Below are 24,157 nucleotides of genomic sequence, written 5' to 3'. Positions count from 1 at the left end.
TACTACACAACTGCTCAAGTCTCAATTGACACTTTTTTGCCAAAATGTACAATATCGAGGCGTTGCGGATGGCGAAACCGAACAAATTTATGTCCAGGCCTCTTGGAAAATGCAAGTCGTGGTCCTGCTTGTAAAAGAAATTGCATTTATTACTAAAATGACAGAAGATATACGATTACAGTGTACAGTTCATAGTTGTATATGTTTTGAATAAATGTAACTTAAAAACTGTTTTGATGAGGTGCTTTTTTTTTTTTTTTTTTTTTTTAATGTTGTTTAACCCTTTTGTAGGGCACACATTTAACACTTTGGCAAGGCAGAGTTTATTGGTTACATGTGACCTACATTCCAAAAACACCACTTTTGAAAGTCCTATCAACAGTTTATCGATTGCCAATTTTTCGCTCTATTTGAGGGCGCTCCGGTGTAAAAATTACCATCGCGACTGTCAATGACCCCAGCTACGCATCTGCCAATTTTCCTTTAAAATCCGACATGGTTTTGGAGCAATCTGAATATATGTGTTTTGGGATTTTGTCGATCTACTGCACTATTTAAAGCTCTCCAACCTAGGAACTTCTGAGAAATACTATTGATGTTACTCTATATGCGTGTGTAAAATTTTGTTAAAATCAGGCCATCCTTTCTGTAACCACATTTTTTCGATTATGGATTTCCGATACTTATCGTGGGTACTTCTATACAAAACCTACACTCGCAGATGCTTATAGTACAAATGTGTAAATTTTCAAGAAAATCAGTCAAGCTTTTGGTTATGTACTTCCTTAATCTAAGTACATGTCAGGCCGAGACTTGAATGGAACAACACTTCTTTATTCAGCGTGCTTCTCAGCATATGTGCCACCGACACATCACAGAGTTTCCTTTTATATTGTAATACAGCACCCCCAGGAAGTGCACACTGTGACAACAGCAGTGTAGCATAAATACGTTCCACAGTTTCTGAGTCCATAGGGAATGAACACACACCAACACTTATACAGTGGTATGAAAAAGTATCTGAAACTTTTGGAATTTCTCACATTTCTGCATGAAATCACCATCAAATATGATCCTTGTCAAAATCACACAGATGAATATACAGTCAGTGTCTGCTTTAACTAGGGTCACCCAATCATTTATAGGTTTTCATATTTTAATGACGATAGCATGCAAAGAATTACAGAAGGGGGGAAAGTAAGTGAACCCTCTGCCAAAGGAGACTTAAAGAGCAAATGAAACCCAATTTTTACCAAACTTTTCAAGTTAGTTGTGTTCCATGGCTCGGTCAAAAGAGCTGTCTGAAGACCTGCAATCAAGGATTGTTGATTTGTATATCAATTAACAGTCAGAGAAGTTGTCTAAAAATGGAGAGTTTGGCACTGTTGCTTCTCTCCCAAGGAGTGGCCGTCCACCAAAGATGACGCCAAGAGTTCAGCGCAGAATACTCAGAGAGGTAAAAAAGAACCCTAGAGTGTCTACTAAGGAAAAACAGAATTCACTGGCACAGTCCAATATATCTGTGCACACATAAACTATATGTAAAACTATGGCCAAGAAGGGTGTTCACGGGAGGACTCCACGGATGAAGCCACTGCTGTCTAAAAAGACATTGTTGCTCGTTTAATGTTAGCAAAAAGGCACTTGGACACTCCACAGAGGTTATGGCAAAATATTTTGTGGACTGATGAAACCAAAGTTGAATTGTGTGGGAGTAACACAACGTCAGGAAAAATGGAACAGCTCACCAACATCAACACCTAATCCCCACCGTGAAGCATGGTTGAGGGAGCATCATGATTTGGGGCTGTTTTGCTACCTCAGGGCTTGGACAACTTGCAATCATTAATGGAAGAATGAATTCAAAAGTTTTGCAGGAAAACCTGAGGCCGTCGGTCAGACAGTTGAAGCTAAAAAGAGGATAATGCTGCAACATGACAATGATCCAAAACACAGAAGTAAATCAACTTCAGAATGGTTTTATAAGAACAAAATACACTTTCTGGAGTGGCCAAGTCAAAGTCTAGACTTGAACCCCATTGAGATGCTGCGGCATGACCTAAAGACTCATTCATTCAAGACTCATTCGCGATTCATTTCAGACATCCCAGGAATCTGACTGAACTACAGCTGTTTTGTAGAGAAGAATGTGCCAAGATTAGTCCTGATCGATGTGCCAGACTGATCTGCAGCTACAGGAAGCGTCTGGTTGAAGTTGCTGTCAAAGGGGGGCCACAAAATATCAAATGATGGTTCAGTTATTTTTCCCCCCTTCTGTCATTGTTCGCATACTATCCTAATTCAAATATGAAAGCCTATAAATGTTTGGGTGGTTTTAGGTAAAGCAGACAGTTTTTTTTTTTTATTTGTGTGATTTTGACAACAATCAGATAACATTTGATGGGGATTTTATGCAGAAATGTGAGCAATTCCAAAAGGTTCAGATACTTTCTCATACCACTGTGGATGTTTAGATTCTCTTAATTTAACTTTTTTTTATTAATAAAAAAAAAAAAAAAAAAAATGAAACATTCTCATTTTTACAAAAGCTTAAAAAAATTTAAAATATTATTTATTATTTTTTAAAATCAATTTTACAGTATTTTTCCCCATTTTGTATTCATTTGGTTTTAACATTTTATTCATTCATAGATACAGAAAATATCAAAAATAATATTAATTTAAAAGATCATAAAAATACAAGAGAGACTGGTCATGTGGCATTAGCGGCTTTTATGGGGGGTCCAGCCCCCCCCCCCCCCCCCCCCGTTGGCAAAAAAAGTGTTATTGCATGTAAATGTCTTTACTATATATATATTAAAGTTGTAAAGCAATAAAACTGAATGAACAGAAATGAATGAAATGAACAAAAAAACATTTTTATAACAGGTCGAAATTATTTTCGAGCACCTTAGACAGTCATTTGCTTTGCATTAGAGGAAAAAAAAATTTAAATATTTTTTTTTCTTTTATTGAAAAAATATATATATATATATATATAATTTTTTTTTTTATTGAAGCAACTTTTTGGGGATCGAATGATTTAGACACAAATGTCCTAATCATAAGTACTTTTTAATGAAAAATTAAGTGTTCAAATGCAAAATTTTCAATCCCAAATATTTTTTCGCATTCAAAAACTTTTTTCTATGATTGAAAAATTTTTTTTTTTTTTTATTAAAGTGATTTTTCTTTTTGAAAATCTCTTTTTTTGATGCAACTTATTTTTTGAATGAATAATAGAGAAAAATGTCCTAGCCAAAATGAGACCCAAAAACAAATCAACATTAGTTCAAAAAGTTGCTTCAAAAAAAAAAAAAAAAAACTTAAATAAAAAATAAAAAAATAAAAAAAATAAAAAACAGCTTTCACATGTAGTTTTTTGAGTTTCAAATTTATTTTTGCATTCAAACACAGTTTTTTTGATTAAGCGACTTTTATGGGGTTGAAAATATATATTTTAATTGAAGCAACTTTTTTTTTTTTTATTGAAGCAACTTTTTTGATTGAATAATAAAGACCCAAATCTACCTCCATATGGCTCCGCCCAGGGATACAACTTTTGACAGGGGTAACTACATTGGCACGACACCGGCAGGCGTACCAAATTCAATGGATGACGATCTTAGCGAAAGTATTGCCTAAGCAGCCTGATTTAGAATTCCCCTCAAAAATGATGGGAAAAAAACGCTCATTTTCAACTTATTATTGTAAATATTCTTGTAAGTTAATTTTATTGCTGAAACTGAGTTTTGGGGTCATCAACATGTTGTGCCCCCCCCAGCCCCAAAAGTCGAACTCCGCCTATGGAACACATGTGGGCGTCACATTTTGGTTCATGTAGGCCCATTAAATTGTTTGTTTGTTTTTAACTCCCAAAAAAGCTACACAACAATGTCAAAGAATAAGAATACTGTATACTTAGAACAAAGCAGAATGTTGACAAATGTTTACATATTTCACACTATTGAAATTACCCGTTTTCATATAGTAAATATGGGAAAAGCTAACCGGAAACACTTTTATATCTAAAGAGAGCAGATATTTTGAAGGAGAAAAAAAATAAAAGACTGACCGGAAACACTATCCCCTATCACTAGACACCGCTTCCGGTGTCGCCACCTTCTTTGTCTCCGGCCCGACGTATCGAAACCACTAGTAGTCGTGGTTTTTTCCTCTTTCCTTTCACTTTTGAGGATATATTTGTATATATATCCACATTCTTCTGCTATTGAATGACAGTCGACTCGGAAATATTTATGCCTAAAAGTAAAGCGCCGAAAATGGATGACTTGGACTACAGTAAGTCGCTAACGAGAAGCTAATTTCATGTAGACGTTACCGTCAAGCTAGCTGCGGTTCGCCCTAGTCGTTTATTGCTTGAATGTTTCGATTTGCTTTGCTGTTATAGATTTTGAAGGAAATATGTGAAGAATGTTGTAAATTTGTGGTGAAAATGATAACACAGTCACGCTGTGGAGCATTTATATTGCCGCAGACGTTGGCTGAATATCGATCGTTTCGGCTCGTGTTTCGGGTCCAGTCAGTCGGGTCAGTGGATTTATAATACGTTTTAATGCGTTTTATTTATTAAGGAATGTGCTGCTTGTTAATCCCGAGTAGTTCTTGGCAGTTTGTTATTGTTTTGTTGGATCCAGTGTGTGGGCGTGGTTTTTGGGAGAATTTTTGTTATGGGTTCATGATGGACTAGTGCAGGGGTGTCATACTGAAGGCCTGGGGGCAAAATCTACCCCCATGCATTATTTCGTGTGACCCGCGAAAGTGAGCAATATTGCTCTACTTCATATTTTTTTGCTAAAGCAATTTTTTTATCATTGTCAATGAAATAGAGGACTACAAAAATGAGGTAATATTTTGTTTTGATTCTTCAAAATAATGATAAAAAAATCACATTAAATGTTTTTTTTTTTTTCATATAAAATACGTTCAAGTTAAATCAAATAAATACAAATATATATATATATATATATATATATATATATATATATATTACTGTTTTGAGCCTTTTTTATATAAATATAAAAATAAACGAAATAAATTAATCTACAAAAAAAAATACTATCTACCCTTCATTATTATAATGTAAATATAACAAAATAAAACATAAAATAATATAGGGGAAAAAAACAGCCATTCAGAGGCTCAGGACTGAGGATCTGGACAAATTAGGTCCACAATTTCTAAACAAATAATCGAATATCTAGTTATCGAGCCTTTGCTAATCTATTAGAAGTCAATTAACCAATTAAAGTAATTGAGGCAGCACAGTTGGCAGACATAAAGGCTCACCAAATGAAACGGATGAGGCCTGTGACAACGATGAGTTTGACACTTATGGACTAGTGCAGTGGTTCTTAACTGGGGTTTGATCAAATCCTAGGGGTTCGGTGAATCTAGGGAAAGTGGCGTTTTAGACCAGGTTTTGGACTGGTTTGCCCTCAATTTACAGGCTTTATTCCATTTCTTTCAAATGCTAACCCTCCGTCTAATGGCAGGAGAAATCGGTTTGCTCAGGGGAAGGTGGACTGGCACTTGGTATGAGGAAGTATAACAGACCTACAGACAGCGTGAACTGCATAGATAATTTTAAATTGAGTCATTTTACGCCATGAAAATAGTATGTGATGCAACATTAGAATGAGAATGTAGACAGGAAAACAAAAAAAAGTATCTGTCATTAATCCTTTTAAACAGATTGTGATATGAAAATGTTCTCTTCTGCAATATGGGCAATTTTGTGTCATTGTGCCTCAATATTTGACAGAACAAAACTTAACTTATACAATTAACTTTATTAGGAATCGACATTAAACAGACCTTTCCCAAATGTGAAATGTCTCATTGAGTGCTGCAACATAAAAATGTAAAATGTACCTAAAAGTGGCACAATAGCATTGATATTTTTGCACAAATGTAAAGATTTCTAATTATCTACAAAGTACTTGTGAATGAGTTTAACTTTTTAGACAGTATTAAGCTGGCATAATATTAAAAAACAATTTCTCTTAATAATAGAACGGTTTGGGTTACATGTCTTGTTTGTTTTGAATGCATCACTCTAGGGCTGTAGCTATTGATTATTTTAGTAGTCCATTATTCCATCAACTAGTTAGTTCAAATAAGTGAGTAATCGGATTAGGAACATTTAGTGCGTTGCAGAATTAATTTTAGGAGATGTAAAACAAAGGCTTGCTAAGATTGCACTTTCAAAAGACTATTAAATGTGAACACAAAATTCCCAAGTGTTTCTTTAAACTGCAGAATTTCATTTTTAACATTATTTAAAAAAATTAATAAATGAGGATCTAAGTACAACAAAAGAAAAGTTGGCTAACTTGCATAGCAAAAGTCCGCTAGCTTAAATGCTATAAAATGCTATATATATATTTTTTTCTCAATACTCTTAATCGTTCAAACACAAAATCGTTCCCACAAAAAAAAACTGCTAAATATACCTATAAACTAAATTCCGAATGTATTACAGCTGAAACAAATACGTGAGCAACTCGAGTTTAAAAACTGATCCGAGTAATTTTATTCACCTCGAGGAATCGTTTAATTTTGCCAGCTCTAAGCATCACGTTTTGCCCGGACTACTTTTAATGCGGGACAACGCGCTGATGTCACGTGCGTAAAGGAAGAAGCCAAAAAAAAAAAACTTACCGCAGCAGACAGCCGCTACAAACTACGCCGACGTTGCTAAAACCTACGCCCGCATGATGCTAGTGTGGTAGCAGCTAGTGTCCAATGTGTCTCATAGATATCGCATGCATTTAGGACTAGATGCGAAATGACAGACTTGGCCGCGTCTGGGCAGCGTTAGTAAACAGCCGCCATTTTTAAGCAGTAGACTTCTCATCGCTAATAGATATAACGTTACTGTCACTCGCTCACGTAACGTTAGCCCTGCGAAGGGCTAGGTTTCTATTGATTATGACCACTGTCGATGCGTGGCTAACGTGTCCTAACATACAGGCTTTATTTAATCTGTAGAAACACAGCGCTGTAGAGTGATGAGGGTGTAAAATTAAAACATAATAAAGCTAACTGTCAGTTTTAGCTCAGTAGTCATTGCTGAATAAAACACCAAGTAGCACTGGTCCCTAATGTGCTCCAATACAGCAGGTATCATACATTTATTTTGAACACTGCAAAAACTCAAAATCCTATCAGTACTTACAGTTTAGACTAATTTAAAACTTAACTAGAACTTAAAAGTAGCTTGACACAAATGGAAATTAAATTGAAACACTTGGTAAAACCACGTAGCTTTCAAGTGATATGTGTTATCAAGAGTAATTACATTTTTAGGTATGAAATATGTTGTTTTTTTATAAGATCTACAAGTTTTTTGAGTGAAAGTGAATTTTTTTTTTTTTCTAGTCACATCTTAGATGCAATTGTTGGCTGTTTTCAACAATGTACATCGAAAATAAAGACACTGATTGACTGAAAATGGTTCAATAATGGATTAAATGTCTTTTTTTCTCATGTATATTTATAATTGCTCTTTACCTTAAAAAAAATGTTTTATCCGATTACTCGATTAATCGATAGAATTTTCAGTCGATTACTCGATTACTAAAATATTCGATAGCTGCAGCCCTAGAATGTATATCAACACATTGGCTTATGTTGGTCTTAACAGGGAGCAGCTGCATTCAGCCATATTAAATGAGTTGTGTCATATTCACTATTGCCACTAGAGGGCAGTGTATCCGTGCAAATCAATACAACTAAATGCAAACACTTTCAAAACAAAGCATTATAATGCCACTCTAATTAAACAAAAACTCAAAGCAGCAAAATTTGATTCAAAACTTTTTTCTAATTGAATAGCTCAAGTTAATCGATTAATGGTTGCAGCAGTACATCACTCACCGTGGAGGTTTTGGGGGTAACATTTTTTGTATAAAGTTATTATTAATTAGGTTTTATATCGCATTTGATATTGGTTTATTATTTCCCAAGTATATAGCAGTTGCTATGTGTGTTCATCCACCTCATTATATATTGATTTTTATTAGCCGTTTGTTTTATTATGCAGCACAAGTGTGGCTCAGATGACACCCCCTGGTTAGATTTGATAATTTAAAGGCAGTTCTGTGAGAAATTTTTGACTTGATGAATTACAATAGAGACGATCGATGGGTATTATGACAAATAATTTAAGATTATTTTTGCGATATTGCTCTGAACAAGCCTGAAGTCCCATGGGATTAATGAGGTACAAAATAGATGGATGACTCGTCCACACAATTGTATGTTTAATTTAAATCTGCACCGTCAGCCCATACGCTTACTTTTAACTTCCTGCTAACAATAGTCGTAATTTCTCTTTGCCAACTGGCGTAACAATGCTTTTAAGTAGTTTATTTAAAGCCCAAAACAGTTTTGTATTGTTGGAGCACAATCAGCGTTTGTCAGAGCTAACGAGCTCATTCTTCCTGCACCCCCTGCAGTCCCAGTAGACCTGAGCCCAGAGGAGCGCTCGGAGCTGGAGGACATCCGCAGGAGGAAGGGGGTACTGCTGCAGGAGATCCAGAGGCTCCGCGAGGAGCTCAGGGAGGCCATTTTGGAGGTGGAGGGCCTGGAGGCCAGCACAGAGGGCAGGTGGGTTATTTTTGTCCGTTCTTAAACATCGTTGCAAGCAATGAAGCATTTTTTATTGAGAACTTCTGTCAATCGTGCAGCAAAACGCTTCAAAAAAACCGACATGTCGCAATGGGTAGGAAGAAGTTCAACATGGATCCGAAAAAGGTTGGAATGTTAAAACTTGGATAATGTTTTTTTCCCTTTCAATATAGAACAGATTGCTCACATGTTTGTATTCGTAGGGCATCGTATTTCTCGTGGAGAACGAGCTCCTACGACACACTCCCGAGGACATCGCTCAGTTCCTTTACAAAGGCGAAGGCCTCAACAAGACGGCGATAGGCGATTACCTCGGAGAAAGGTGGTGCATTTTTAATCTACGAACAATAATAGTCACCGGCGCGCATGCTTTATCCTCTGCCAAGAACATTATTAGATTGGATAAGATTAATAGTGTTTTCAATGAGAAAAGATGGAATGAATTGATACATCTGGTTAACAACTCTTTTGCCGCTCCGCTGCAGGGACGACTTCAACATTAAAGTTCTCCAGGCTTTCGTGGACCTGCACGAGTTCACGGATCTCAACCTCGTTCAGGCCCTTAGGTAAGCGTCGACGTCAGTGTGCAACTACACATTGAAAGACTTGAGTGGTTGATGTGTAACATTGCTGCTTGCAGACAATTTTTGTGGAGTTTCCGTCTACCCGGCGAGGCCCAAAAGATCGACCGAATGATGGAGGCCTTCGCCCAGAGATACTGTCGCTGTAACCCAGGAGTCTTCCAGAGCACGGGTAACCCCCCCCCCCCCCCCCCATTTAGTTTTATGCTTTTATATTTTTAGGTGGCAATTTATCACATGCTTTTAAAAGCGCAACAACAAAAATATAATGTATTAGGTGGTTATTTGTAGCATTTAAATTAATCTCCGTGTGGAAAATTGATTTGCCATACGAGTAAACTGATTTTTAAAATGGAATTTGTAATTAGGAGCCAATGAAGAGAAAAATGCGGCACTAGTGATAAAAATAAGCTATTGAGCCTAATCGAGATCTATACAATGCTTTTTAAATTGTACCATGCATAGAAAGACATGAAATTCTTAAAGATAAATGTTAGTGTGAGTTTTAATAACTTGATATTAAAACCCCTTAAAATGTTTTGGTTTTAAGGACATTTGTAAAATTAGTTTAACTTGTAGGTCGCCATTCTTGTTGATGACACAATGCACTCTTGGTGGTGACGTCACTGGGCGACGCTACCACAGTGTCAAAAAAAAAAAAAAAAAAAAACACTCTTTAGCTAAAACAATATAAACATGTCGTCCGTTCTTCCCTTCCAATTTTAACACGAGCAGAAAAGTGATGAGCAGGACAGCACTGTTGATACTTAACAAAACGAGCAGCAAAAGCAATTAAATGAAGGTCTACAAAGGGATTCGAACCCGGGCTTTCTGTGTGAAAGACGAGCGCATAGACCACAGGACTATACTTCCACGTGTTGTTAGAGACATGATTTTCCTTATCAAACAATTGGAACCCACAGGCGTTGTCTGTCGTAACGCAGCCTAAAAGGGCGGCTGGCTTGACCATGGAATTACAAAACACGGCTCACTTCAGACAGCAAGCAGACAACAATAACATAGGGACTGCGTTAAAGGGTTTATTGAACACACAAAAAAATCAAGCGATCGCGAAAAGGGAGACACAAAGAGGGTCTGTGACAGTAGGTCTGGAGAAATTTAAAAAATAAAAAAAATTAAAAAAATAAAAAACGGGGAAAACAGTGGTAAGAGGTAGAGAAATGAAAAAAAACAAGGCAATGATATACAAACTGTCAAATGGCAGCAAGTCAATTCTTGGCAAGCCGCCAAGGATCGGTTTAAAGACACTGCTGATGAGCTATAATTGGATGCAGATATGACATTGGGAACTCTTCCCACAGCTCTGTAACAAAACAGTCTGACCAGTAGCAGAATGTGACAAAATCATGCCATTCGCCATATGAGCTTCGCATGCTAGCTAACACAGCTATTTTCCCAGTCTAGCCCAACCGCGTCATCACCCCCAGTGTGCATTGCGTGCGTAAAACATGGCGCCCTCCGTAGGTCAAAACATGTACTAAATATTATAGATTTTTAAATAAATGTCAATAATATATGTGTTTCGAATAACATATTTTAGTAAAAGAGCAATTGTGGCTCATTACAGCCTACAAGTCTTTCCGTCAGAGGTTCCCTTTAAAGCTAGAAAAAAAACCCTGGGGTCCTGTGGCTTTTAAAACATTCAATTTGTAACAGTGGCCACCCCTTGGTGGCGCCATTGCTCACTCTAATACAGGGGTCCCCAACCTTTTTTGCACCACGGACCGGTGTGATTTGGTTCTTTTTTTCACGGACCGGCAATGTGCGGCAGAAAAATACAGCAAATATAAAATAACACGACGGGGCTAAAAGCAAATGTTAAGTGCAGGGAAAATATAACTCACCCGCTGAATCAGTGGAAGGCCTGAGCTTGTTTCTAGGTGTGATGGGAGACAGTGAGACAGGTATTGTGTTCCTTATGTCCAGTCTGCACCGTAACTTTGTCTTGGTTGCAGTCATTGCAGAGAAGCCCGCTTCACAAAAATACGATGTTGGAAATTGTAACAAGGTTTTCAGTGCTCTCCTAGCAATGTCAGGATATTCCGGAACAGGGGCGTTACCGGGGGCTGGGGGGGGGGGGGGTTGGGTGGACAGTGCCCACCCATGGACACGCTCTGCCCACCCAAAGAAATCTGGATATAGTACTAACGGCAGTCTGGGCACCGTGTATGGTATCCCATTCATATAGTACTGATGTGTTTTAACCTTTGCGTTGTTACCTCCTCTTTCACCTTTGGGGAAAAAAATTGGTTTTGTTCCTAGGGGGCGCTACACACATTTACGCATATTTTGATTTTTTTTTTTTTTTTTTTTTTTACATTTTATCAGAGTTTTTACCAGTGTTCTTGTGGCTTTTGAGTTTGGTGAGTTTTGAAGCATTCTGAGGGGGTCAAAGTAGGGCTCAAAGCGTCAGCGGGACAAAGAATGACTGCTAAGTTAGACCTCTTTGACAGCCAGAAATCTTGCTTGTTTGTAGGTGACCAAATACTTATTTTCCACTCTAATTTGGAAATAAGTTCTTTAAAAATCAAACAGTGTGATTTTGTTTTTTTTTCCACATTCTGTCTCTCATGGTTGAGCTTTACGCATGTTGACAATTACAGTCCTCTCTAATCTTTTCAAGTATGAGAACTTGCACAATTGGTGGTTGACTCAATACTTATTTGCCCCACTGTAGATATAAAAAACAAGATGTACTGCTAGCAGTCCAATGGATTTCTATGACAACATTCTATCCAGTTGTAGTATTATATTTAGTGTAGACAGGGATATTGGTGTGTTAAGGGGCACTGGCCAAAGTTAATTCGGCCAGAATGCAGTCGTTAATAAACTATTTATTATTTCTGTGCAGCCCTTAAGCCAGTACTTCTCAAATAGTGGGGCGCGCCCCCCTGGGGGGGCGCAGAGCGATGCCGGGGGGGGCGCATGTGTCCTCGGGGAACATGCTTTTTTTTTTTTTTTTTTTTTTTTGCCCTACTCGAATAAAGTGTACTTGCACATCCACTCAGTGGGTGGCAGTGGCGCTCTCATTTTCAGAGTGCGTGCAGTATTTTTGAACTAAGGAAGAGCACTCAGCACACAGAAAACAGATTATGAAGAGCAGTGCGCCGCCGCCGTTTTCGAAAGCCGTTTTCCGACGGGACTAACTCACGCAGCGACCCACTGTCTTGTCCGGTTCTCACGTCGCCGCCCGAGAAGTGCCATTTTCGGCTTGGGATCGTCACGACGACCGCCCTTACCTACGGTTCTACCTCGGCCGCCGAGAATGCGCTTTTTTCGTGCCGTTTACCCTTTGTTCTACTGTGTCTAAAAATAATTACAGCAGACAGCCATGAGCCAAATCAATTAAGACGCCACTTAAAGACATTCGACCCCAATCTCATTGATAAGCCGCTTGATTGTTTTTCAGCGAAAACGTGCCGAATATTGCCAACAGTCGTATATCAGTAAACCAGTGAGCATTGATAGCATGCTCATTGCAAAATAACTCCACACCATTGCAAAGGAGGTAATACTGAGTGTGAGCAGCAAAAATAAAAACTGTCCTTATGTCCAAAGACACTTTTTTTTTTCTTCTATACAGTTTTTTTTTTCGGTCAAATTTTTTGGCATATTGTCCTCATGAGTGAATGTTTCTAATTAATTCGAATTTGTTATTATTTACTGATTTTTTTTACATTTTATTTTTCTGTATCAAATGGTCAAAAATGTACCTTGAGTGTATTTTTACAGTTTGAATGTGACTTTTTTAAAAATTTTAATTCAGGCAAATTGATGCTCGTCAAGTCTTCTCTGCTACAAACAAAACAAAGTTAATAAAGTTATACTTTATTATAAGTTGATCTATGTTACTTTTTTTCTTTATTAGAAAAAAAGGACACAATGTTAGGCAGATGCGTATTTATGATAGTAATTTTATAGACAAATGATACTATTTACAGTGGCGGCAGAGAGTTAAGGGGGGCACGAAACATTTACGTCTTGATTGGGGGGGCGTAACAGAAAATAATTGAGAAGCACTGCCTTAAGCAAACGGGCGGTTGGGGACCCCTGCTCTAATACAACATCCTCTTTGTTTCAGACACCTGTTACGTGCTATCCTTCGCCATCATCATGCTCAATACTAGCCTCCACAACCCCAACGTGAGGGATAAACCAGGCGTGGACCGCTTCATCTCCATGAACCGAGGCATCAACGATGGAGGCGACCTGCCCGAGGATCTCCTGCGAGTACGCCTACTCTCACGGCATTCGCTACTTTAACACTAAGCCAGCATGCTAACTCAATCTTTCTCTTTCTATTCAAGAACCTTTACGAAAGTATTAAAAACGAACCCTTCAAGATCCCCGAGGACGACGGCAACGACCTCACGCACACTTTCTTCAACCCCGATAGAGAGGGGTGGCTGCTCAAACTCGGTACTGACGAACCGCTGACGCGTTCGCCCCTTTTTTCTTTGGCTTCATCGTGCGGTGACCAAGGGACTCGCTATGGAGCTTTGGTTTTTTGCATGGCATGGCGGGGCTTGTGATGCGTGTTACTAATGTATCATATGTCTTCCTCTCTCTTCCTCTCTTGCCTGTAAATAAATACGCTGGTCGCCTTTTCATCTTGCGCTTCCTCTCCCACGATTTACACCTTCCGCTGCCGCCGCTTGTTTTTCAGGAGGTATGTACTGCCTTGGGTTCACATGTTTAGAAGGGTAGCTAGTTGTGACGAGGCGGATGTTCACGTGAGTGACTCATTTTGACCGGAGTGAATTTGTTTCAGGGGGAAGAGTGAAAACCTGGAAAAGACGATGGTTTATTCTTACAGACAACTGCCTCTATTATTTTGAGTACACAACAGTAAGTCTAAATTATGTTGAAACACATTCAATTTCATGCTTAAGTGCCAGTGACGGCACTAGATGTCCAATCCATTTTGACTGGGAGAGGCTGGCAGTGAATGATCGCTGCCAGCCCCTCCCAGTCAAAATGGATTGAATGTCTAGCGCCGTCAGCGGCAGTCAATGAGTTAAAAATGAACTAATGGAGTTCCGTAAACAGGACAAAGAACCCCGAGGCATCATTCCCTTGGAGAATCTCAGCATCCGCGAAGTGGAGGACCCGCGCAAACCTGTAAGTTCACATTCCACATTCTTGTTGTTGATTTTGAATGCATGCTTTCATTTTTGTTCTCACTCGGCCCGGGCGATTTTAAGATATTGTAGATGAAAAAAATAATTGAAGTTGATTTCATTGATTAGCTACAATGTATTTAATCAATCAAATACACTGGGAGAGCAGTCTGGATAATGTTTGGGAGAGAAAAAGAGTTAAAAAAAAAAAAAAGTTCATTGTTGGTTTTTAAGCAGTTTATTACATTACTGTTGAGCTAAACACATAAAAGAAAATGACACATATTGGCCTTTAAAAACAAAATACACTACCAAATGCAATTAGCTTAATGCTAACAATTGCACACCAATGAAAATCTGCGTCTAATCGCGGTATTCAACCTCTGGACAATGAATATACACACATAAACGCCTCGAAAACATTCATAGGTATTCAAGAAATATAATAACGGTGACAGACATATGTTCTTTGTCCGCTGCCAAAAACAAGTTATATCAACAAGCTTTATCCTCCTACTATTATTCATAGTGTCAGTGCCTCCTATTGGCCATTATGTGCACGCCATTAGGTCAGTTTTTATCAACTCCTGTAAGTGCAGTGAATTTCTTAGTTTTGTATCATTTAAGACACGAAACAGATCACCCAGCCCTACTCTGAAATACGCATGATAACCTTAAGCCAAAAATATCACGGTATCACAGTATTGCAATTACAGCTCTAAAATGTGTTTTTGATATATCTGGGTAAAATAAACTTTTTTCCATTGATTCCATCAATTTTTAATTATTCAAAACATATTAGCAAAACATAAGTGGGCAAACATAAGTATAATGTTAAGTTAAAGTAAAAAAATAAAATAAAACAAAATAACTGAAATATTCTAAATAAAATAAATGCAGTCCTTCCGGTGAGCCCACAGCCACAGCTCAACATAATTACATTAGAACAAAAAATATTGAATTACAGTGCCCTCCATAATTATTTGAACCCCTGGTTAAGATGTGTTTTTTAGCTTCTAATATTTTTTTAAATTCAAATAATATGGGACCTTAATGGGAAAAAAAGAGAAAAATCCAACCTTCACTGAATAAATGCACTTGTATTGAAGCATGGGAACAGTATGACGGAAAATTTTCGCGGTTTTGAAAGTGACGTTTTCATACCACAGTATACCTTGAAACCAGTAATCGGCACATGTTTACTTTGAAGAGACTCAATTACAATATCGATTCACGGTTTCCCTCAAAGTTTTACAGTAGAGAAAACGACTAGCGGCGCACCATGTTTTTGAATATTAACCCTTTAACACCGAACGTGTTGGATGCGACACGTTTACGCATATCATCTTTGAAGCCTCGTAACGTTGTAATTACTTCACGCACGTGCCCCTGGTTGCTCTCATTTGAAAGTACGGAAGTTTATGTCCACACTAGTTTTTATTTGAAGTCAATCGACCAAGTAAAACGGGAGAGAATGTCATTTGAGTTTTATAGTTTTATTGCACTCATAAATGTGCATTAAAACGCTGCATGGACCATGTGTCTATCTCCATATTTCCATAATTTCTTGTCCTTTTTCAAATCAGAAAACAGCACAAAAGACTACATATCTCAAGAGCCGTTGTGATGTCAAGAAGGACGAACCCAATGTGAACATTTTTTATAAATTGCTGAGCTAGGCGCCAACTAAGGAAAAGGAGGCATGAACACCGGTTGGATTGCGCGAGCGACTTTGAAACGTGCAGAATGAATCGAAAACTAAATTTAGCGCAAGCTAATGCATTTTTTTCATTAACTCAAGGAATAGGATGGGCTGTATTTATCGTTGTTTTCCTCGGATTACTCGGCGTCTCGGCGAGTAGAAGTGACAGCAGCGCTCAAACGGCGGAAGAGTAGGCTGTGTGACATTGTAATGTGACGCAGCTCAGTGACATGTTCAAAAACAAACTTTATTGAGTGCGCAAAAAAAAAAAAAATCATTGGGTCGCATGCCTGAAAAAATTGAATTGAACTGAACTACTTGTCAATATTTTTGAAAATACTTTTTTTCAATGTTATATATATATATATTTTTTTTTTTTCTTCACTATGAATCTTTTCAATTTTTATATAGATGTGTGTTCGAGAAGCTTGATTGCATGTACATATATACCTTTGATAAGGTGATGGGTACAATACCTAACTTCACAAAGAGATATCCTTCAAACCCTTTTTGTGTTGGATGATATATATCATTTTTTTCTCACTATTTTTGCACTGTATATAACCTGTTTTGACCATAGTATGTGTAAAGGCCAAAAACGCCTATGACCATACCTGCTGCTTGTGTTGAATTGTCAAACGTATTATTCAATTATTCAACTATTCAATCTTATTTTTTTCTATTGAATGTTTATCCTAGCAAGTAAAATAAATATTATCAAGCTTCAAAGCGGTTGGTCGAGCACGTTTGGTTGTCAGTGGGACATCAACATTACAAATTTTGAAAAAAGATTTTAGGATTTTTTTGTCTTTTTGGGTCCAAAATGTTGATTAAAATTGGTCAGTGAAGAAACAAACAGTTTGGACACAAAGTTCAAGGTATCCTGAAAAAAGGGACCCAACTTGGCCATTGTGAACATTTTTTTCTTTGAAATATAAAGGCAACATCAAAGGCATGCAAATTCGGCCAAAATAGGCTTAAGTGTTAAAGGGTTAAAACTTAAAAACTTGAAAGTGTTAGGTTGGCAGGAATTTAGAAATAATGACTATTATGTTTTATCTTAAGCCATTTTTAACAATACCTAAATGTTGAGTCTTATAAAACACAGTCTTGAAATATGGATTGGCTGCCACCATGCACGCCCTGTCCAGTCTTTTTTAAGTGAGAGGGTTGGCAGTGAATCAACCAACATCCACTCGTTTTATATGTTCCCTAGCACTGTTTTAGCCTATTGGGGCGCAAGAGAAGCCTGGTGACACGCCAGGCTTATAAGACATTGGAGGAAACTCTGAAACACACTTAAAAAAAACATGCTGTGTTCCTACACCAAGTATTTGAATTGTACTAAATACTATACATCTGCTGTTTCCTTCAAACAGAACTGCTTCGAGTTGTACATCCCCAATAACCGTGGTCAGCTGATCAAAGCGTGCAAGACAGAAGCGGACGGGCGGGTCGTGGAGGGCAATCACATGGTTTATCGCATCTCAGCCCCCACGCCGGAGGAGAAGGACGAGTGGATCCATAGCATTAAGTAAGCCGAAAAATTGTAGACTTGAATCATATCTGGGCTACTTTCACACCGCAGGCCAATTCGGATATTTTTGCCCGTATGCTGACGTTTTCATGCAATATGTATTCTGATGTTTTCAAATTCGACCCAGGCCTATTTCATATGTGGTTATAATTCTGTTATGTATCCAATGCCTTTGCACTATGAGCGCTCATCCATACGCATCCGGTCTGTACGTGATCAACGATAGGGGTGGGAACCTCTTAGTACCTCACGATACGATATGATTTGCGAAACAAAGCTCTCAAAGATTTTCGATACATTGGTCAGGAAATCATTCTAGGATATTCTAATAAACTGAAAACAAGCTATCTACATCCTTATGCTGTATGTTTATCACAAATAGACCTCCAATCCATTTCTACTGGGAGGGTGGCATCTTTTCGAAGTACTTCAAAATAATAATCTGATATTATAACCAGTGACATCAGCAACGAACAAATGTTATGCTCGGACGTGACGAACATGCGCCATAAAGAACTTAAACATGATGTCAATATGAATATTAAGGTCGTTTTCACAGGCTTAAACCAGAATTACATTCACTAACTTAAAATGCTTTTCTGTGGATTTTTCTCCCAATTTCCAACTCTGCGCTAACATTGTCAGACACAAGCTTGCAACAGGAGAACCTATGTGATTTTCAAGATAGCGTGTAAAGGAACAATTTGTATTTGACATGCAATGTCAGACGAATTCTGGCAAATAGTGCGTAAATAATGAGCTATACTAGTCCTTCTCAAAAAAATGAGCATATCGTGATAAAGTTCATTATTTTCTGTAATGTACTGATAAACATTAGACTTTCATACATTTTAGATTCATTACACACAACTGAAATAGTTAAGCCTTTTATTGTTTTAATAGTGATGATTTTGGCAAAAAAGCAAGAAAAACCAAAATCCCTATCTCAAATAATAATTTGTATTAAAAAACACTTTTTTGTATTGGTCTGATCAAATATGCTCATTTTTTGAGATAGGGATTTTTGTTTTTTCTTGACTTTTTTGCCAAAATCATCAATATTAAAACAATAAAAGGCTTGAACTACTTCAGTTGTGTGTAATGAATCTAAAATATATGAAAGTAATGTTTATCAGTACATTACAGAAAATAATTTATCGCAATATGCCCATTTTTTTTAGAAGGACTAGTGTATATTTATTTACTTATTGTTAAATTATACAAATTGTAAATCAGAATGTATCTTTAAATCTTTAAAAAACATCTCATTTGCAAGGCGTGGCGGATTTTATTTTTGTGTGGCGATGCGCCATAATCTTTTTCATGCAGGGGAAACCCTGAATATAGTGATGCAAAATAGGTGGTATTTCCATTAACTTGAGTTGAAGTTGGTCTCTTATTCTTCACAGAATGTTTATTGGAAAAATCAAGTTGTTACCTTTATCATTATTAAAGTCTCAGGGCGGCATCACAATACAATTATCCTTAATATGTCAAGTCTACCACTGCATATATCAGTATCAGTTTGCTCTCGGATTTTTGGAGTTGGACAATATCGGGATATCAGTCAAAAAGTCATTATCGGACAACTCTATTTACAATTTGTGTGTGTGAAACTATCTGCAGTTGGGCATTAAATTAGTTCAAAGTGGCATTAAAAATCATTAAATGAGATTTGCTGATACCTGTAGGAACTAGAGGTGTGCATCGGCACTGCCCTCACAATTAGATTCGATTACGATTCGGAGGGCCACGACTCGATTCAGAGGGTCATTAAAGACTGGGATGCATTAAAATTCTGAAGCAAAGCATATTTTTCGTGAATCATGAGGCAACACAAGCGGTCAGACATTAAACAACTTTTTATTGGTTCTTGTGTCACTCCTGGTTAAAGTCAAATGAAAATACTTTCATATATATATATATGTATATGTGTGTATATATATGTATGTGTATATATGTGTATATATGTATATATACATATATGTATATATGTATATGTATATATATATATATGTATATATTAAAAAAACGGATCACAGCATTTAATTAGTGCTTTGAATGAGACCAGGGCTTTCTCTTTTTTTTACACACAGTAGCAGCCTTTCACGCAGTGCAACATCTGAACTCCTGTGCAAAATCAGTAATAACTGTCACTGTATTTTAGTCACAACGACCCATCAATAAAAATATTCAAGTAAATATTAAAGAAAACTACAAAGAAAATATTGTAGTGCAGCAGCATCTTTATCGCAATATCAATCCCGGGATCAGTTCAGTTGCAAAACAAAACATCAACTAAATTGCAATGTAGAACAAAAGTAAAATGTAGTCCTAGCCCCACTATATATGTGCAATAGAGGTTAGATCGGGCCTAAAAAATCCAGCCCGACCCGACACGGCCCGCTTTTTGTTGTTTTTGGTGTTGGAGTGACGCGGGGGAAAAAAACACAGCAGCAGCAATTTATTTTCATTTCGAGTTGGCAGAAAAAAATGCAAGTTTTCTTAATGTTTAAATAGTCTAAATATTTTTATGATCACTATAAAAGCATTTACACAACCAAATAACGTCGGGAAAATTTAATATTAAAAAATAAAAACCATGCGGTTTTGCAGACACACAGAGGAGAAGATTCAATAGGATCACATTTCTGTTGCCTTTGTGTGTATAAATAAAAGTGTCTTTCGTAACGAATTCTCAGATGGCAGAAAAAATCGCAAGTTTTCTTAATGTTTAAATAGTCTACATATTTTGATGATCATTATAAAAGCATTTACACAACGAAATAACGCTGGGAAAGTTTAATATGAAACATGCGGGCCACAGCGTTCATGTGCGTGCGCAAGCAAATGCACAATACAGAGAGCCTGCTCTCGGATTTATCCCATTTTTTAAATATAATTTATTAGTCTGGCGCGGCGGCCCGACCCTACGCAACCCGAACGTGAATGCTTAATATTTTGGGCCCGACCCTAATCAACTTCGGGCACAAGATCTAACCTCTAAGAGATAGGACATAACATAATAATGGCTGAAGCGGAGAAAGAGGGAGCGAGAAAGATTATTGATGCACCTAAGACATTGAAAGCAGACATCTGGAGACATTTTGGCTTGTACGAGGTTGGTGGGAAACAGAGTTTTGCGGTGTGTAAAAAATGAAACATGAGAATAATAATACAAATGGGGAAACCAAATCCGTTGCATCACCGGGATTGCGCAGGGAAGATTTTTCAAAGTACTTATATATTTTAAAATGCGCTGAATCGATTCGGCTTGTTGCCCGCGTCGAATCGAATCGTCCATGGCCCGCATCGGGATGCATCACCACATCGGTTATTGTTGACACCACTAGTAGGAACCCTCTAAATAAATCCTTGCCGATACCTGCATTTTAGTGCCATATCAGGGCCCCTTCAAATACAAGTATCTGTATCGGTGCAACATGATTTCGCACTGCGAATCGCATGTTTCTGCAATATAAACTGTTACACATAAATGTCGGAAATAACCAAAATTCAGAATTAGGCATCACGCCCAGCAGTAGGAATGTAGCCTTAGTCTCTAATCTGCTGTCCTTTCATCACATCAGATCAGCGGTCAGCGTGGACCCTTTCTACGAAATGCTCGCCGCCAGGAAGAAACGTATATCGCTGAAGAAGAAAGAAGAGCAGCCTTAGATTAGTACCTCCGTCCTCCTGTTGTTCTCAATGGTGAACACGCTATCTTCACAGTCCATTTTTCATCAAAATAGGTGAGTTCTAGGCTAGCCAATTGCTAATAAGGAGGCAAACAGATACCAAGCAATTGTTATTTTGAACAAAAAAAAAATCCCTCCCACCAGCCTCTCAAAATTGACAATTAAATGAAGACATTTTGACGAAGGCAGCTCATTCCAATGTACAATGTTTTTTGTTCATCCTTGTAAATAGTTAGAATATTTCTTTATGGCACACATGTAGAGACCTTTTAATTTATTGTTCCTTTTTTGTACGAGCTACTGTAGGAGCGCATGTCGGCGGGCGTTAGTGCACTGAGTCGAGAAGAAGTCTTTTCCTCATTTTTGCGGTCCTCGTTTTGAGGATATTTTTTATTTGCCCGGTGAAGCACAAGTGTCATTAGATTATTATTAGACACTTTTTTTTAGATTCTTTGCTTCCCAATGTCCATAGAACACAAATTATCTGCTGATTCATTCAGATAAAACGCTTCTGTGACCTTGTTTTTGATGAATTTGTAGGAAAAGTTAAGCTAGGTTATTTGTTTTACTGCACTTTATCAGTTGTTGCGACTGACACGTGTCAATGAACCGAAAATATTAGTTTTCGGTAAAAAGCTGCGCCACTTCCTGTTTGAGATTCAGCCGTTCAAGCTGTACTGCTGTTCTTCTTTATCGTGTTTAGTTCTTGATTTAAAAAAAAAAAAAAAAAAAAGTAGCATGAAGCTGAATGATGAATTTGGACCTTTTAAAGACGTGGCAGTCGCTCCGCTGAAGAAAAACTTTGTGAGTTGCCTTTACTTTAGTCGTTTCTCTCCCAAAGCTTTGGATAAAAAAAACCCCGGCCTTTAGCAAATCCCATTCGTGCTTTGCGGTTTGTTTGTTTGTTTTTTGCCTTCTTCGACCTGAATTCTTGAAGTGCAAAGTTGCCAAAAAAAATTGAAAACAGCAAAATGTTACAGTCTTGTTTCTGAGCCACCTCTTTCTGAAAATGTCTTTATTTTCTATTTATTTATTTACGGCAAAGGTGAAGATGGAGCTATATATGATGTAAATGTAGCAAGCGGTGTAAAACACACACACAACAAACACACATCGGTGCCAGTAAACTACTGTGTAACAATAAAAAGGTGATGATTGACTGTTGCTTGACGTGTGTTTAATTGGAGTAGTTAAGCAATAACATTTTGAAGGGTTAACGAGGTTTTAAAAAGTCAAAATATCAGATAACTGAGAACACGTGTCAAACTTGTGGCCCGCGGGCAGGAATCGGCCCACCTTGTCATTTTGTGTGGTCCGTGTAAATAAATTTTGTGCATCGATTTAATGAAATGTAATTTAAATAACTTCAATCAGAGAATATTAACAGGTTATTGTTTTTAACAATCCTTTAATCCTTAAAAAATCCTTTTTATTTTAATTAAAAAACAAAATTAACAAAATTAAAAATATTTTTCCCTTTTTTGATTTTCTAAAAAAAGGAAATAATGAAAAATATTTATGCTGTATTTTCCTTTTTTAAATGCAAATAAAAACTTCAATAAAATTGTTTTTAAAAAATATTTTTTTAATTTTTTTCGTCTGTATTAAAGGTAAATACAGAATAAAATATATAATTTTCTATTTTCTTTATTTTGTTTTTCTAAAAATAAAAGAATGTTTTCCTCTTTTTTGTTTAAAAAAGTAAACATAAAAAAATAACATTTTAAAAGTTAAATAAACTGAATTTAATTTGAAAAGTTTATTGTTTTTTCCCTTTGTTTTTCACATAGACAAAAAAATTGAATAACAAAAAATTACATTTTACTTTTTTTGTTCCTTTGCTAAGACTAGATAAAGATTTGTATTTTTATTTTTACTTTGTTTTCTGTTTTAATTAAAAAACAAAATAGTTTTTCCCGTTCTTGTTTTTTGTACTTAAAATGTAAATTATAAATAACTCAATTTATGTCCAGTTCGGCTCTTTTACATCCATTCAAAACTGAGATAATTTGTCAGATAACACTAAATCTGTTATAAGTAGAGCTGTCCCGACTAGTCGACATAGTCGACGTCATCGATGACGTAAATCCGTCGACGAGCACAACATCCCGTCGATGGTTAATGAAGGGTTAAAAAATATATATGCGTGGAAAGTTCAGAATGTCGGACGCTTGGTATGCAAGCGGGGAAAGCGGCACAAAGCAAAAAAAAAAAAAAAAAGCGCACCAGACAGTCCAAAACATTGACTTATTTTTAAAGAAACAAAGGAGGGTACACTGTTGGGTTCTGTCTCTTCAATGCCGAGCTTGGCTGCACGTCGGCCGTGAATGATAACGACAGGAGATTGTAAGTCCATCTAACTAACTAATGACATGTATTATTAAAGTTGCTAAGCCTGTCGCGATATGCAATGAGTTCATTTATCGCATGGTAAATAAAAATGAGGGCGGTCATTTTCACGGTTGTGTTTTATCGCTGCGCGCGCGTGCGTGCGTGCGTGCGTGCTGATGGCATATGAGACTTCTCATCAACACGCTGTAGAATTAAAGTTCAGACATACAAAATAAGAAAACACATCTATATTAAACAGTATATACGTTAGCATTGCTACATTGAGGTGAATGGGGAAAAAAGACGACCTACTTTAGCCGGCTATAAAACAGGCAGCCTTCTCCAAAACTTGCAGTTAAAAGGTGACACTTCAAACATGAAAAATCGCTGGTTAAAAGCATTTGCAAAAGGAAAAAAATCTATTACTTACACCACATGCAATCACAAAAAGTGCTTTTTTGCGGAGTGTAAAGCTTAAATTAGCGGTTTAGCGAACGGTGAGCATTTCAAAA

At 37.1% G+C, this 24,157-nt stretch overlaps 1 protein-coding gene across 1 annotated transcript; it reads left to right on the top strand.

Moving 5' to 3' along the window:
- The first annotated feature begins 4,076 nt into the window (after positions 1–4,076).
- On the top strand, positions 4,077–22,729 carry cyth2 (cytohesin 2). The gene is made up of 12 exons (XM_057835079.1): positions 4,077–4,302; positions 8,484–8,634; positions 8,715–8,781; positions 8,859–8,977; positions 9,141–9,221; positions 9,296–9,408; positions 13,339–13,487; positions 13,565–13,676; positions 14,029–14,105; positions 14,307–14,378; positions 17,459–17,613; positions 21,207–22,729. Exons 1-12 carry the CDS (start codon positions 4,236–4,238, stop codon positions 21,292–21,294), a joined length of 1,251 nt encoding a protein of 416 aa, XP_057691062.1. The 5' UTR covers positions 4,077–4,235; the 3' UTR covers positions 21,295–22,729.
- The last annotated feature ends 1,428 nt before the right edge of the window (positions 22,730–24,157 follow it).

The sequence above is a fragment of the Corythoichthys intestinalis genome, chromosome 4, assembly GCF_030265065.1.
Source record: "Corythoichthys intestinalis isolate RoL2023-P3 chromosome 4, ASM3026506v1, whole genome shotgun sequence".
Taxonomy (NCBI): Eukaryota; Metazoa; Chordata; class Actinopteri; order Syngnathiformes; family Syngnathidae; genus Corythoichthys; species Corythoichthys intestinalis.
Note: the sequence above shows the minus strand (reverse complement) of the source record. Positions and strands in the feature narration are given on the sequence as shown.

Excerpts from the sequence above, each read along its gene's own strand:
- cyth2 (XM_057835079.1), top strand. The coding sequence starts at position 4,236 with ATGACAGTCGACTCGGAAATATTTATGCCTAAAAGTAAAGCGCCGAAA. Across the intron at positions 9,222-9,295 it reads AACCTCGTTCAGGCCCTTAG|ACAATTTTTGTGGAGTTTCC; the intron begins GTAAGCGTCGAC and ends TGCTGCTTGCAG. Across the intron at positions 13,488-13,564 it reads TGCCCGAGGATCTCCTGCGA|AACCTTTACGAAAGTATTAA; the intron begins GTACGCCTACTC and ends TTTCTATTCAAG.